Consider the following 17,161-nt stretch of genomic DNA (forward strand, 5'->3'; position numbering starts at 1 on the left):
CCATGCAAGTACTTGCTACGTATGCTGTAGCTGCTTAATATCCTTAAAAGGCCATAGTAGAAAACTTCTGAAAAAGCCTTTTGGAAATCAGGTAAACCATGTCAGCTGTATTATTCTTATCCACCAAAGAAGCTAGATCTCAGGCAGTTCTGGTGATGCATCACCTACAGAAACTGTGACAACTTCTCTTGCTTTGTAGCCTGCTGGTGTATTGAATCCTTAATAATTTACTAATATCTACTTCTAATGTTATTGGGCACTCCAAGAAATTATACAGGAAGGGACGGTCCCCCTGTACTCGGCACTGGTGAGGCCCCATCTCAAGTACTGTGTCCAGTTTTGGGTCCCTCACCACAGGAAAGACATTGAGGTGCTGGAGTGGGCCCAGAGAAGGGCAACGAAGCTGGTGAGGGGTCTGAAGAACAAGTCTTATGAGGAGCAGCTGAGGGAGCTGGGGTTGTTTAGCCTGGAGAAAAGGAGTCTGAGGGGAGACCTTATTGCTCTCTACAACTACCTGAAAGGAGGCTGTAGTGAGGGGGGGGTCGGTCTGTTCTCCCAAGTGATAGGACAAGAGGAAACAGCCTCAAGTTGCGCCAGGGGAGGTATCAGCAAAAAATTCTTCACTGAAAGGGTGAAAAGAAGTGTGTTTGTTCTGTGAAATTCTGCTTTGATTTTGCTGAGACTGGATCCTGAAATAGCATTTATTTTTTCTTTTTCTTATGCTCAGCTCTTATGGAAATTTAGGTTGCTTCATGAAGTAGTATTTTTACACTAATATATTATAAACCAGGCATATAATGTAGTTTATTATAAGCAACCCTGGGAAGACACAGGAAAGGACAGTTCTGGACGGTTTATCTGAAGAAAAGATCTCTGTATCCTCAGCACCTTGCTGTCTCCTTTGGGGACACCAACTGGGGCAAGAGTTCTCCCAGCTCTACAGGAGAGAGAGATCAGGCTCTTCCCTTCGTGACTGAAACAAACTTACCAGCTGTCTGATAAACTGTCTGCCCTCTGAAAGACAGTCTTTTTCTGCAACCAGCTAGTCCTGTCATTAAGGCGTACAATTATGTCTCAAATATTGCTGTTAAAGCATAATTAAGAAGTTGAAATTTTGCACTTAACAGATCTGTATTTTCTTTGAAAAACTAGTCCAGGAAAAAAATAATCCACGTGACTTTGATTACAGGACTGAACAAAAGAAAACTAGGACATTGCAAATGTATAACTGTCTGTACAACTTTCAGTCTGTTTTCTTCACGTGTGTGTTCTGATACAGTCTACAGTCATTAAATATGTAACCAAAACTTTTATCCCCCTGTCTTTTGACTTATTTAGAGTACAGAATAAACATTTGAACAAATAAAGTTAGGACTGCTGCACAAACAACTGAAAACTCAGTACTGCTTATTTTTAAGTGTCAAATTAAACATTTGATTTTTCAGAATACAATAATAGTTACTTATGTCCTACCTTTTTCCTTAATCATCCTCATTTTTCCCCTTCTTTTTGTTTTTTTAAATGTTGTTGCTAGCCAGGCAAAAGTATCACTCACAACCATCAAATCGAATTCTTTAAAATTACAGGCAGCTATACAATAATATGTAATCCTGTGAATAAATACATCAATTCTCATCTTAAAACTGCTTTTAAGTTTTAGTTACCATTACTTCTACTAGGAAGTTATTTCAGAAGCTCAATTCTCTGATGGCTACACAAAGCCATTTCCAGTTTCCAACCTACGTTCACCGCGAGCTTACAAATCTTGCTCTTGGTACAACTGTGCTGTTTATATCTTAAAATAACTCTATTTCTTTTCAGTGTTTACGCCTTGAGATGACAACAAAATTAATTCCCTTCTTTGGCATTGTTTTACTAGGCTGACCTCTCTTATTTTCCCACTGTAAGGTAAAAGCTCCGTTGCTCTAATCACTCTGTTGGTCCTTCTTTGCATTTATTCTGCTTGAAATTCAGATTTTTACAGTGTATTCTGGATGACAAATTATACGTGTCCACTAAGGTGGTGTTAATATTCTCTAATGTCGGCTGAAAATTCTTCACCTGATACAGATTAAGACCGCACTGGCATTTTTCAACTCCCCATTTAGAAGAAAGAGCTCCTGCCTTTTTTCTGGTGAACTTTTTATTTCTGGCAGTCCAGTCCTCAAGATCTTCCTGTTTACTATTCTGAGACTCTTCTATTTTAATTGTGTCTTATGACTTTACGGCCACCATAAGTGTAATCAGCACACCCCAACTTTGTGCATCCACATCACTATTAAAGATGTAAAATAAACCTGGTCAAAAAGACTGAATTTGAGAAACTTCCAGTCCAACAGTGAAGTCTGATACTGCCTCCTCACTAGTCAGGTCTTTGGCCATCTCCCAGTTTGCATACTTATCTCCATCCTCTGTAGTTTAATTGTACTTACCCAGAATGTACCCAGAATGCACTACAGTGAAAGGTGTCTATACAAATTATTCACTTTACGTAACTGTAAAAACAGCACATATGAAATGAAAAACTGCCCTGTGTATCTGGGAGGACAGGAGTTCACACACACTCCTTCCTCCCTGCACCCATATAACCTGTCTTAGCTGACTGATCCAAAAATAGGGATAAACGTGCAGGAAGGAACCACATAAAATCTGGTTTTACATTTAGTAAATCTACTATGATGTAGATCAGAAGTAAATACATGGATGTTAAAAAAAAATTATACTGGTATAAACAGTGCATGTTAGACAAGGCATAGGTCTGTAACAAATCTTAAAAATAACTACAAAAATTTCTGTATTTCAACTACTGAATAAGTAGATTAGCAACGTATCTTACTTGTCCTGTCATACGACTCATGACATGTATGTGCAATTTCAGCTCCAAGCTGCAAATAATGTCCAGCTTTATCATCTCTGGAACCATCTGCTCCAAGGGCAAACATTCCCCCTGCAAAACAGGTCAAATGGCCCATCTTTCTTTCAAGGTGCCCATTCTTCCACTCCCCGATGAAGGTCAGTCCTCCATTGGACTTTCTGATGAGATGTTTTTCTATGGCCTACAAGAAGATTAAAAGAACGATCAAATACTGTTTCACATGCAAGTTTTACATACGAACTCTTCTTCAAAGAATAAAATACTGTTTTCAAAACAAAAAGAATTTTCTTCTTCTGACAAATTAAATTCTGAGCACTACAGGAACGAACAGCTATAAGAATATAATTTCAATGCACACAAAAAGATACTATAACTGCCAAAGATGCTAATGAGATCAATCATAGGAAAATCACAAAATAGATAACATTGCACTTTTAGCTGAGAATTCAGCACGTATTCTATGGCTCAAACAATGTTTGGCTACCTGTTAACTCTGAGGAGGATCTCTTTGTTCTGCTGTACAGTCTGTCTGTACTCAGAAAACAGATCCACGTCGGATACTTTTGGTCAGCAACATATGTAAAGGCAGCACCTATACTCTCAGTCAACCTTTAACAGAAAGAGACAGGAAAGCTCCAGCCACCTTCTAGCTGCTTCTCCATAGCAGCTTTCTGATTGCACATGGTCAAAGGATGGGTGGGGGTTAGAGCAGCTGTTCGCAAATACCATTATTATTTTATAGGCGAGGTAACTGCTGCTTTTTGTTTGTGCATTTGTACCAATATATGTTGTTGCTTGTGATTTATAAATGGTATTCTTCTGGTAGTAGGAAGGAGAATAGCTGACCTAATTTTCCAAAGTTTGCAAACTACCCGGAACAACACATTTACTTAAGCCTCTTTCAGAGAGGTTCACAATCCCCACCAATCTACTGCAGTACTTACTATCTTTAGCATTAGATGGTTTTTCTTGTAACTAGAATCTTGTTACAATTTGAGTCCTATAATTATAAAGACAATTATCTTCTTTACCATGGAGACATTATGCCTATCTTCTTTCCAGAAATCTCTTTTTTATTTCCACACATAACCCCCTGACAGGTTTACAACTTCCTACAAAGTGCATGACCTGTGAGCGGTCAGAGTACTCCAAGGCTGATCAGAATTGAAGGATTAAAGAGTCATTAAAAAGGCCTTTACTACCCTCCTTGCCATCCACAAGATCTATTACAGAAGTGAATCACTTCATTACTCTCCACTACCTTCCTGGTACCTACAACAAACTACACTCCAAATGTCTATAACTGTATTTTGCGCTACACTAGATATACTGAGAACACACAGGCAGAGGATCCCAGATATACCTAAAGCTGTTATCGTGGATGTGGAGGTCACACCTGCTGCACGCAGTTGTCTCTTTGCTGTCTACACAGTGCAAACTATGCAGTTTACTACAATACAGATTCAAGCAATAAATACGTAATCAGCTTGCAACTTGTAATTCAGGTTTAAAAGTGGACAGTGAAATAGCTTTTCCCTCTCAATAAAAAGTGAGACTGTCTTTTGTTTTCAACAAATGGACAAACAAAAAGCTTCAAGCTCTCCTGTGACTGTAGCAGGTATTTCAAGTTAACTTCCTTATTTTAAGCTTGATGCTTAAATGGTACAGGACTGTTACAGCAGCTGCACTGAACCCTGCAATATTTGATAAAACGGAAGTCCTCCATTCAGGCACTGAAATAACATCCAACAGCCTTCCGAAGTTTTCTTCAACAAAAAACTTTTCTAAAATCAAAATTATTACAATTACAGTTTGACAAGGCAAAATTTGTAGGATTAGGAGCCTTGTCTGGGGAAGACGATAATACAAACAGCAATCTGAAATAGTTGTGTTTCTGAATATGTATGTGTTTCCGTGTGGTTTTCTGAGATGCCGCAGTGCTCGCAGCAACTTCTCTGGATGGTTATATGAAGATGAATCTACACCTCAGCCATGTAGCCCGTGAAGATCTGGCAGCCCCCATACGGCCAAGGTGAATGTACTAGCTAAAAGCCAGTGCAGTGGATTCCGGGGAGAAGGCTGCATTATCGTCACTGGGGCCCTGCTCCTTACTCGCATTGTGGACTGAGCCATCATTTGGATGGTGCAATTTCTCCACTGTCCTCTATTGAGCCTGTGCGTTCTAAAGGTGATGAGAGAGAAGTGCTGGTCTGCATTCCTGTTGGGTTAGTTTCTTCACTAATACCTGTCCTGTGTTGAGCGACATAGGACTAATTTCTCCTCTAATGCTGGGGAAACCTCTGCTTTTGGAAGACTCTAGTGTCTGAATTTGTGAAAATACTTCCTTTATACCCAGCTAGGTTATGCGGGATTCAAGGTCTCAGTGTTTTCAAGCCTTGCCACGTGCAGGGATGAGGAGGAGCGAGGCCTGGGCATTGACCCAGGCTGGCCAACAGGATTATTTCATACCATGAACGTCACATTCGATATAAATTAGAAAGTTTGCTGCGTAGTGTCTCTCTCCCTCGATGGCAGCAGTCCAGAGAAACTCCTTGCCCTGCTGCCGGACCCCTGAGCCCTTCCCTTCCTCCCGAAGCTGCAGCGCTCGCAGCGTCCGACATTTGCTGTCCACGGCTGGGAGTGTGTATCTTATATTAGTGTCGGGATTAATACTGGTCCTTTAGTATTATTGTTAATTATTTGGTCTTATCCTATTAAATCTATTCATATTTCAAACCTCGTGTTTCCTTGCTTTCCCCAATTCCCCTTTCCAGGTGGGGAGGGGTCATCAGGTGATAGAAGAATTGTCTAAACAACAATAAATTGTTACGGGCTTTCTCAAACCATAACGATACCACCGACAGATCCGAAGTTTCTGCTTACAGCAGGATGTGGTTAGAAGAATGCTGAAATAACTGACAGAGCAGAAACTAAGTCTCTGACAGCTGCCAGAGTGGTTGCCTAACTGTCGTGCAAATTGGCATCGAGCATTGGTGTGATACCGTGGCTTCTGCTGCTGGGGAGCCTGATGTAGTTAACCGTACGAGCCTCATTTGTTCTGAAAGTACCCGTATAGGAAAGGTTGGATCTGCTGAAAATTCTGCAACTGAAGATAATACCAAGATCTGTAGCACTAGCTCTGTTGATTCGATTATCCTAGACTGTGACAAAACTGACATTATGATGATTATAGGACTTTTTTGACCATGTGGTACGTAAAAGTTGAGGAGTCCTTTTTAAAGGAAAGCCACTTGTGCTGTGAGCAAGAAGGCTTAAAAGTGTTTAGATTATTTATTTCCTGGAGGGAAAAACCTATTTTTTTTCCAAATGTTGTGTGGAATTCCCTTTTGAATTGTATCTTTTTTTAATTTTATAACTGTTGAGGAGTACATGGTTGCAGGGCCATTTCCAGGGGGACAAAAATCACTGTGGTTGGCACCAGGAAAACCAGAAAAGCCCGAATTTATACACTTCTCCATGAGTTACTCCTTCACTCTAGAATTGCTTTCAGGGTTTGACTGAAGAACATTATCTAGATGCAATGTTGCCCCTCTTCTGAACAGAGAATACATCTTCTGAACTTGAATATCACTGTACTGTCCTGTATAAGACGTAGTTTTTGAAATCTGAAAATCAAGTTTTGTCAGCAACTTAATAATTAAGTTCCACCTTAAGAGTTGCAAAGAAAGCATCCCCCAAAAGAAAACAAATGCAACCCTCTCAAAATATTTTATCATTCAACAACCCACTGCTTGCTAACTGTATAAAATGGACAATTAATATTTACAGTAATTAACAAGGAACAGCCAGGCATTGCTGGGAGCAAGAAAGGCTTGAGCAGGTTGGGACATATATGACATTTGCATCCTGGGCTGGATGCCTGGGGCCATAGAGTACTCCAATAAGTACTGTAAAGCAATGACATCCAGCTGGACCATGAGGCGTATACATGCACTAGAGGGGACATGTATCCTTAAGCTCCCAAAGAAAAGAATTCGTTCACACCAACTAAGAGATTAACTGATGGAAGAAGCTTCCTTGGTCTGTGAAATGCCCGAAACAACAGGCTGAGATGTGAAAACAGAATGTTCTCTATCTGATGCTCATGCTTTCTGTGGCTTTTATGACTACAAAAACCAGCATTTTCTGAGCTGTCTTGCAGCAGTACTTGCTATGTGGTAATAATCAAACACAGTGCTCAATCCTTCTTTTTGCTATCTAATGCCGTGCAATAAGAAAGAGCGAGGATCAAATTCGTAAACCTAACAGATTAGATTACCCAAGGCAGCAGACCCAAAGGAAGCTTCCCTATCATCTGGCTGATATGAGATGGAGAAAAGGCACTTTAAACCAGACCAGCCGGGAGGTCCACACGACAATGTCGAAAACAAAGTTAAGAGGACCACACTCAGTATTTATCAACACAAAAAAATTCTCACAAAAAAGTTTCACAATTTCAGCTCTTATCCCAGCTGTGAATCTATACACTAGGACATCAAAATTAAGTGTCCTTTACAGTGGAAGACTGCACTAATGTTATATAGCACGTAGAGGTCATGGATACAGAATTTGTTTGTACTCTTGTCATGAAGTATGTGGTAACCTGGGTAAGGCTTATACGCCACGGATTGGAAATCATGACATTTGAAGAACAGCTGCTGTCATCTATCTTTCTCCTAATACCTCCAAGGCATGGGATATCACTGCCTACTGCAAGACCTGAGAGCGAGCGTATGGTTGCCTATCTTCCACTCTCCACCCTGTAGCAAGCTAAGGTGGCTGGACACATATCTTCTTTTAGACTGGTGGGTGCTGAGAACATTTCCAACTCCGTGCTATGAGTGGGAAGAATGCATTTACACCCTTTCCCTTCTGCTTGCATAAATAACACAAAGAGGTTTTGCTCCAAGTCTTGAAAAACAAAGAGTAAGCAGTGTCAGCTATGGAGGAAGACCTATGTTACAGGCAACAACAAAAGAATGGTACAGGACTAGGCTCTTAAAAATATTTAGAGATTATAAATAAAAATTCAAAATGCGATTATGTAAAACAAATCCTACTCACTGACTCTTTGCCCATGCCTTTCAATGTCAAGTAGGACCTGGGATAAACACAAATCCTGAACCAGAAGGATGCTCCGTTCCACAATGCATACATAAATCAGTACGGTTCATGCAGATTCAAATGGACACGGCTGGGTTTAGCTGAGAGAAAACTGAAGAGGAAACCATCTGATGCTTGCACTGCAGGTCATATCCCGCATCAAGTGGGAGCAGCTCAGCTCCTTCTTCCTCCTATTCACAGTGTGTTTTCATCTGGTCCCAAATTTGCTTTGCTGTGCTTCTATTCAGAGACAGAGATTTGCCCACACGTAATGTTTCTAAGACTGGGCTTACAGTGAAAAGAACAAAAGGGGAAGTTTATTTCCTCTGATTTTAAAGTGCTCACAGTTTAGGAATCAGAATAAAATATTTCAACAGTAACCACCATGGATGTTAAACATCAACTGCTAAACATTTTTAAATCCACAGGACCCAATAAACTGTATTTTAGACTATTAAAAGTACTTGATTAATGTTTTGAACTACTAATGTTGACTTTAACAAGCCCTGGAAAGCTAAGGAGCTTCAAAAGGTCTGGGAAGTAGCTAATGCTTTAATAGTATTTTAAAGGGTTAATAGAACAATCATATAAAATTAATCATGTGGTTTGATTGACAAGTGCACGCTGATATTATGAATATTAGGAATTTTAGGAATTTCCTAAATACTAGTCCTAAACAAATTCAAGGCAACATGTTTGAAGTGGATTAAAAGTTGGCTTGCTACAACAGTTCAAACCGAAACAAAAATTGTGAAAAATCCTCCTCCCATGAGGATTCTGCAAAAATACTTTTATTCAATGCTAGGCAGCATTTCTACCAATGATCTGCAAGAAACAAATGCTAAAAAAAAATTTGCAGATGACACAGAAATTGATGAAGCTACAGATAGTGATAAAGAAAAGTCAGTCCTGTAAAATCATTCAGAACAGGTGACAAAATGGGGTTTTCCTGAACAATTGTGTTTTCAGAGAGTTAAACATAAGGTCACACATTGAGGAATGTGGAATGTAGATAACAGTAGTAGGAAAACAGTAAATCAAAAGGACTATAACCAGCTTCAGAGCAAAACCAACTGGGAAGTGGATGACAGTGCGAGGCAAAGGCTAAGAGCGTAAACCCAGCTCTGGGCTAGATGAAGAGGCAAATACTGATAAGAAATCATTAGAAGAAGCATTACGTTCTCGTCTCCATACTGAAGACACTGGAAAATACTTAGAAAAAAAAGCTTAAGAAAGAATTCAAAGTCTGTTTTATATTGTGAGACTAAAGAAAATAATGGATTTCTCCTTTAAGAGAAGTACCTTTATTAGTAACCAGCTACGTGATGCAGATAACCCTTTAAAACAACGTAGGGAAGGAAAAAGTTCAAGTAGCTGAAAGCCAAATGTAATCATATTCAGGTCAGGAATAAGACATATTACAGCTTCAAAGCAATTTCAGACTAGAACTTTTGTTATATATCTTTTAAAATGTGAATTTTGAGAACTCCGACAACAGGCGCTTTGCTTTAGGAGACTGACTGCACTAAAACTAAGCTTTAAAAGCCTGTGTTGAAAGAAACACAGCATGCACAGAGCATGGAACAAGTCAGCACCTATCTACACTTGGACAAGACTACACGGTCCCTGCTGCTGTTGGTATCACAGCTGACTTGACTAAAACGAGCTTGGTTACTACTCTCTATGCGTCTTAACTGTAGCACAGACGTGTTGGCATATATGGGCACAAGTGAGCCTGATGAAAAAAGATGCCTGTATGGGGAAACTTAAAAAGTAAGATCTGAGCAGAATAAAGCTCAGAGCAACCACAAAAAGGCCCCCACACCAAATCCCACTGAACCACCCTGCGGTACTGCTGCGTTTGGGCAAGCACTACTTGATCTGTGAGAGGGAGCAAGACCGTATCACAAAAGAACTATTGAGCAAGGAATAGGCATGAACTACATTTTACAAGATAGATATGGAATATAACGTTTAAATGTTTTAGGAAATAATTTTAAGAATAAAACAATTCAGGACTTCAACTCCTAGACTGATTCTGAACACTGGAGAAAAATGACTTGGTCATTCTGCACACATCTTAGGGTTGTTAGATTTCTTTCTAATAAACTATAGCTTGGGCTTTTACATTACACCGTTTTGGACAAGCTGATTATTTTTAGCACAATAATCTGCTTCAGATGTATTCCACAATAATACTTTTTAAACTACTCAGAGTGAAAGCTAGTATTATTCATCACTTGATTTCTTAAAACTTACGTAATCAAAAGAAGTCCTGTAGTTTGTTTTTGGGGTTTTTTTTAATTATTAAAGATGGTTTTTAAGTTTCATTGTATTGGAAAACTGAATGAATTATAATCACCTCAATTGCATCGTCGTACATTTTCCTTGCTTCTGTGTCCATCTTGTCTGACATAAGCCAGGCTTTCAATAAATATTCATAAAAACTGTCTCCCAGCCCGCCCACGGATGTGTGATCTGTAGGAGGGAGAGAGGAAAAAAAAAAAAGTTGAAGTTGTTACATAATAGCACCTTAAATTTATTCAAAATATAAACTTATGCTTTTAAGGTCTACCATTGTAGAATTATCAATATTTTAAGCCTGTCTAGCAGGACAAAGCTCCACTGTATCCCTTATCCCCTCCAAATTTAACTTCATAGGTGTGGAACCTGCTGTATGTGTTCACTACTTGTCATTCTGCGCAGGCTATCCCTCGTATCAAAGATATGATTTTAACCTCTGTTTTTACTTCATTCCACAGAACCTAATTGTTTTGTTGCTAGGGTTTGCGATTTTTTAATATCTATTAAAAAGTATATATAAAAACCCCGTAAGATCTCTGTATCCAGGATGCAAGCAGGTCATGTGTCTGTCTCTAAACTGCCATGAACTACACGGAATCCAATCTTTCCAGGAGATTTTTTTTATTTCCAACAGGGTAGTTACTTAACAGGCTAATGAATTTCTCAAAGTAGATGTTCATATTTAAATTCTTTCAGTCCGAAGGGAGGCAAATTGCCTTTGCCGTGTTACAACACCAGCCCACTGCTGTTCGCCATGCCTGAGCAGCCTCGCCACGGGCCGCAGGGTAAGGCTGCTTGACTATTAGAATCCACCACCACATAAGCCCGACCTCCTAAGGCACAGATTTCTTTTTTGTCGCCTTTTTTCCTTGCAGAGGTTGCCTTTCACCAGCAGTGTCATTGCTATTCTGTGCTGACAGACCAGACAAGAACTACCTACGTCTCTCTTCGGGTGAACTGTCGTACATCCCCACAAAAATCCTGCTGGTCTGACTCAGTCTCGGAGCTGCTGTTCCAACCACAGTAAGCACTCCCTCAGTACACCCTTCATTCAAAAAGCAGTAGAGCCTGTGAGATTCAGTAAGTGACTCCAACCACAACGGCACATAACCTTTTCTTTCCCAACATTACAGCCCCCAAAATGCTGGCACCAGAACAGTCTTATTCTGCTGAAGCTAGCTGAAGGAAATGTTTAAGACCAACTTTGTCACAATGCCAGAAATCCACTGCCTGAAGCATGGCTGTTATGCAAGTTCCCTTGCATGTGTTGTGCAAGTCCGTGTCATGCAAGTTCCCTTTTACTGGGTGAAATAGAAGATATGATGCTTCCTTTTCTAAAGTACCTCAAAAAAATGGTATTCTTCACAGTGTTGCTGGGATAAAGGTGCAAAAGAGAGGTTGGAGCTCTCCTTCTGTTCCTTTTTCCTCCAAGCACCGTCCTGCCCCAGCATGTCTGCTTGTCTCTGAAGATGTGAATAGGAGGTTAGAGCTGGTCATGCTTCTATCCTAATTTTTCTAGCTGCCTCTTGACTCCTCTGCTACTTAGCAATGGATTTCTAAACAAAGGAAGGAGCGAGTGGAAAGACTGTAGTTTTCCCATTTGATTTCAGGTTGTGAATTTAGAGCAAATTACTTCATGCCCTTCTCTTATATGTCAGTATCTCCTAGACAGCCTTTTCACACCCAGCAAATCAGTGATTTAACTACAAACAATAAGTTTTCCTAAGTTTTCTAGCTCTGAGTTATAAGAGGGCATTCAGATCATGAGTCAGTTCCTTCCACAAATGCAAGGGCTAGAAATTACTCCTTCAATGCACAATTACATTATCAAGTAGACACAAGAACTAAGGATCTGTGGTTTTCAGAAAAAACAAACAAACAAACAAACCAACCACCCCAAGACTTCAAAGTTACGACTCACGTCAGAATTACTCAGGGACTGTCTTCACAAGAGATACGGTTTAAAACTACTTGTGTTGAGCTGCTGCCTCCTCCCCAGCTGAGCTGTGTCACTTGAGTCAGTGCTGCTCCCCTGCCAGATTTCTTTCACAGGTGCACTCAGTCCCCCGCCAGGACAGGGTTGCTGAGTATCCCTCAGCAGCATTTGTCTTGTATCAGCTCCAGCTAGGTTCAGGGCAGGAAAGAGCAGGAAGATGAGCAGAAGATGTTTATTTCCTGAACAGAGGAATCCACCTTCCAGGTGAGTTTGCAAAGCCAACTATCAGAAACACACCCTGTTTCACATCTGCTTCTTCAGGCAGTCACCGGAGAACTGTCTTTCTGTCCTGTCAGCAGCTCTTCTCCTCCACATTGCTTCTCATCTCAGATGCAAAGTGCAGGGAACGCAGAAACCAGTAGCATCAGGACACGCAGGACCGGGAGCCATCCCCTAGACGGCCTTTTCTGCACCTTCTTCATACGTTCAGAGAACAGAACTGCACAAGATACAGATCCTCCTCCCATTTGGGGAGAAGCAAACGTGGTAAGGCTAAGGGCTTCCGAGGGCCTCACAGCTCCTAGCAGCAGTGTTTTCTTTATTCCAGTTTCTCATACCTCGCTGCAACTCTGAACTACTAGCAGTTTTCAAGGCTCCTCCCTCATTAAACACTGTGCTTCACCACGACCCAGCAGACGCCCTTCACAGATGGACCAGAGGGAGGACCTGTCAGAAAGGACAAACTCATTCTGTTCCTTCTTTTCAGCAGCAGGAAAGGGAGAGATGAAATATTTTTGGTGGTCCCACATGATAAGACATCATGGATGGAGATGTTTCACACAGGAGGGAAGCAGTATTTCAGGGAGCTGACTGCACTGAGATACTGCTGTCTCTATCTTCCTGACCCCTCCCCATCTGCAAAAAATAGCAGAAAGAGGGTGGGAGCGCAAAGGGGGCCACCATAGCAGCTCAGCTGAGGTTTAAGCACAGCGAGTTTTCCAACTTCTACAGCTGCATTAACTGCACCCCTGGCAAGATCCTCTTCAGGTCTTCTGCTAGTGTCAGAAGGCGTTGCTAAAACAGAATTTGTTGCATTTTGTGTAAGGACTATAACTAGAAACGACTGAAAATTAAAACACTTCTTGTGATGATCGCAGAACTTTGACAACTTGCTCTCACCTTTTGGAAATGCAAAAGAAATATTTTTCAAGATTCCTTAGCAAATATATAGCTGGTGAAAACTGAAGATTTGGGCCAGCAGACACCATTCTTCTCCAATAAACAAAGTTTTTGACACAAACTTATCATCGAAAGATCCACGGTGGTTATCACTCACTCCTGCTATTTGAGCTACAGATCAGATGGATTCAGAGATTTAATTCAACTCAACTCAAAATGTTTTGCTCATCAAAATGTTTTGCACATAAAATATTTTGAAGCTTTTTCAATCAGCCCTAACCTTGCATGTCAGTCCAGAGTACTAAAAAGAACAACTCATGACTTGAATAACTGAGTTTACAATAGTGTCTTGGCACCGGGTACTTTTCAGTAGACAGCTGTGAAGGTAAGTATTGTGTTTTAAATGTTTGTAAGTATTTTGCAAGTTTAAAAATTGATTTAATTTTTCACATACTTGATCTACAAGAACTATTTAATTCACTCTATGTCATTTAAAGCTTTTTACTGTGAAGATGTACTTCACAGTGAAATTTTGAAGTAAAATTCTTTCCAGATAAGGACAAATATAGCAAAGAGAACAGAAGTATGAGGGCATATCAAATATGGCAAAAGGCATGTATTCTGTTCACTGACATGTATACGTTTTTAGAACATTAATTTCTTCCAATCAAGACAAATTAAGATATTTTTGCATTCCACATTTTTTCAAATGTAGGCCCAGATAACTGGGCAAACGTGAAAGGATTAGAGTCAAGGATTCCTTGGGAGTCTTATTTTAAATTAAAACACACTAGCTGTAGTTGCAAAGAATACCTTCAACTATTGCAACCAAAAGCAACTACAAAAAGCACCATATTTTTTCTGGTTTGTCACACAGTTGAAAGCATGTTGCGTGCAAACCTGTGCAGTCAGTCTATTTGTAGGCTTTCTCCTTGCCAGAAAGAGACAAAATCTTAACAGAAAGACAAAGCTATTTACGGCTTAGAGCATCATTTTTGCTCAGATACTTCAAGAAATTTACATCTTGGTAAATATTGGCATTTTCCTTCTTAATGAACAGCACGCAATTGGAAAAAAACCCCAATCTATTTCATAGCAATATTTTAATGAGTTTTTAATTTATTGATAAAAGAAGATCTATATTTAGTCAAATATTGTGTCTCCGCTAATTTTTAAAAAAATCCCATCCACCTCTTTCCCACAGACTGAGTTATAGGACCTTCTTTCAAATTCTCACACCATCATTACCTAAAATTTCTAAAGCTAGTTCCACTCTAAATTAATTTATTCGTATCAGCAATCCATTAGCTCACTGCTGAAACAGCCTCCTCTGACGAGAACCAGAACAATTATTTCACAGCAAACCGCAGGAACACACAGGAGGTCAGAAAGGAGCCTACGTGCTATCTCTAACTGAAATGACAATGGATCTCAGCTTGAGATAGCAGGGAGAGCATGTGGCGCTCTGGTGATTAGTTCTCTGCAAGTGAAATTGTTTCTTTACAAATCTGGGGAGACAAATAAACTTGTTTCTCCCCAGCTAGCTCTTCAGGGCGTGGGCAGGAGGATTCCCCCTCCTCAATTACAGCTGAGGCACTGGGAGGGATCTGACTGTTCTTCCTCTCCAAGACTAATTTTTCGGTGTGTGTGTGTGTGTGACAGTAGGTAGTACAGATAACCAGGCATTCACAGAGCTCATTCTCCTTTCTCCTACCCGGATCTACCTAATGGCTGTAAATAAGTACCACCACAGCAAGCCAGTTTCTAAACGAATGGCAATGGCTCCCAAGAATCCGGTTACGGCAGCAGACTGCAAGTGACAAACGTGTGCCACCTCCTTTTGTTTACAGGGCAAGTTCGGTTCGGTGAGCAATAACATATTTTCCACAACTGAAAGCCCCCCTAAAGATAACATTAACAACGAAACCTGCTCTAATGAAGGTCTAACATGCTCTCTGGAGCAAACTTAAGATGCGTAAATTATTTTTTAGCAGATGGCTTTAAGTAGTTAACAGCAACTTAATGAGGCAAATTAAAAACAGTTCGTGATTTGCTAAACCCTCCCTGCTTTGTTGCCTTGATTGTTCGATTGTCATTTCTTGGCAACGAGCAGGAATAAAGAGAGAAGCCAGGCCTTGTTTCAAAAGCGGCACCTTACGCCCGAACCGCTGCAGCAGCCACAACACCTGAGGCTGCGGCGCAGTGTTCCCACGGGGCGGATGGGCCGTGAGCCCCCACCTCCCCCCAGGGCACGTCCTCCCCTCCTGCCTTTGCGCCCAATATGGCTTACGCCCCGTTTGCTGCGCCCGGAATGGAAAATACGGAATAAAATGCGGGGCAGAAGTACGTCCGGCATGCGCGGGCTGCCGTGCTGAAAAACCATGCGGTGAGATAGCATTCTAGCAGGACCTAAGCACAAGCGGGAGATGAGAATCAACTATTCCGATAGCGTTTTTAATTCATGAATTTGCAACTGTAACGCTCGCTTAATATTTTAAAGTACGGACGGCTAGATAACAACCAAGCAAAGAATTAGAAATCTGGCACTATATAAAAGAAACTCAAGTCTTAGAGCTGGAATTGTTAGTTATGACTCTAAAGTAAAGGAAAACTGACTTAAACCTGCCCACAGTGCTATATCCAATAGACTGGAAACAGCAAGATGAGCAAACTACTGAGTCATTTCAACCAAAAGAACAGTAGTACAGAACTACTCTGCACCAAAAGAACAATGTAGTAAAAGGGGAGGCTGATTTTCCTTAAGGACCACAAACACCGTATCTTTGACCTAGTGCTACTGCAGTATGTCAGGAAAGGAGTTCAGGAGTGGAAAAGGTAAGTGACTGGAAGGGAGTAGTGAAGTGATTAAGCCAATATTAAACTTCATTAAGAAATCCACACGGCCCATCACCATAAATTGTTCTGGGTACCAACTGGCCTTACGCTGCAGGAGCCCTCTTTCCCCATGCAGGAAACTTCTAAAGAATTGCTCTTATGTTTGTCTTCAGAGTGGCTCTGATTAAATTTCCGTTCAATCTTTACTTCATGTAGTTGGGCTTAGTGCCCCTCAGCTGCTCTAAATAGGTGCAAGCTCCCTTTCTAATCCTTTAATCCAGAAAGCTGAGGCCCTAGAAATTGCAGCTGCTGCAAATTCACAGTGGAAATTTAACCTAAGGATGCCATAAGCCATAGTGGATAGCTTAAAAGTGCAAACACTTGTAAATTAACTGCAGCAGAGGCAGCCCTGATAAAAGGAGGTGGAGGTGCAATTTTTAGTCAGCTATGAATCATTTATAACTAAGGAACACGTTACCAGCATGAGAATTTTCCTGAAAACATGCAGGTTGTCACATAACAGAACTACGTTCAAAGAACAGTTAAGGTTGCAAAGCCAAGCATTTATAAGTTAGGAGACAGCTGAACAGGCATTGCTTCCCCTTCTACTCTCTGGTGCCGCAACAGATTCAAGCAACAAGAAAAAAACCTAGCTCAGCTCCTCCCAACCTGGGGATGCGTGATCACGCCTGCTCAGCGCACACAACTCTAGAGAATGTAGCAGCTAAGTACTCCATATGGAGAAAGTAGACGTGAATATTTTTCAGAGGCTTGAAACAATATGGATGGTTTTCTCCTCAAGCAGTCCCGAAACACGTAATTCCCACAGTTATTTCATATCCAAGACGTGACGGTTCTTGAGTTTCTTAACCGTATGCTTAGAAAAAAACAAACTTTAGTCTGGGTAGAATCACATTCCACCTCTAGCT

The 17,161-nt window shown here is 40.7% G+C and overlaps 1 protein-coding gene across 1 annotated transcript in view; it reads right to left on the minus strand.

Annotated features, from left to right (window-relative positions):
• Positions 1-17,161, minus strand: part of MAN1A2 (mannosidase alpha class 1A member 2) — a 139,048-nt gene that overhangs the window by 19,614 nt on the left and 102,273 nt on the right. The window contains exons 9-10 of the mRNA XM_054188657.1: positions 10,341-10,456; positions 2,837-3,056 (exon numbers count right to left, since the gene is read on the minus strand). Coding sequence (XP_054044632.1) covers positions 2,837-3,056; positions 10,341-10,456 — 336 coding nt within the window. The remainder of the gene's footprint in view (positions 1-2,836; positions 3,057-10,340; positions 10,457-17,161) is intronic.

This window comes from Rissa tridactyla, chromosome 1, assembly GCF_028500815.1.
Source record: "Rissa tridactyla isolate bRisTri1 chromosome 1, bRisTri1.patW.cur.20221130, whole genome shotgun sequence".
Taxonomy (NCBI): Eukaryota; Metazoa; Chordata; class Aves; order Charadriiformes; family Laridae; genus Rissa; species Rissa tridactyla.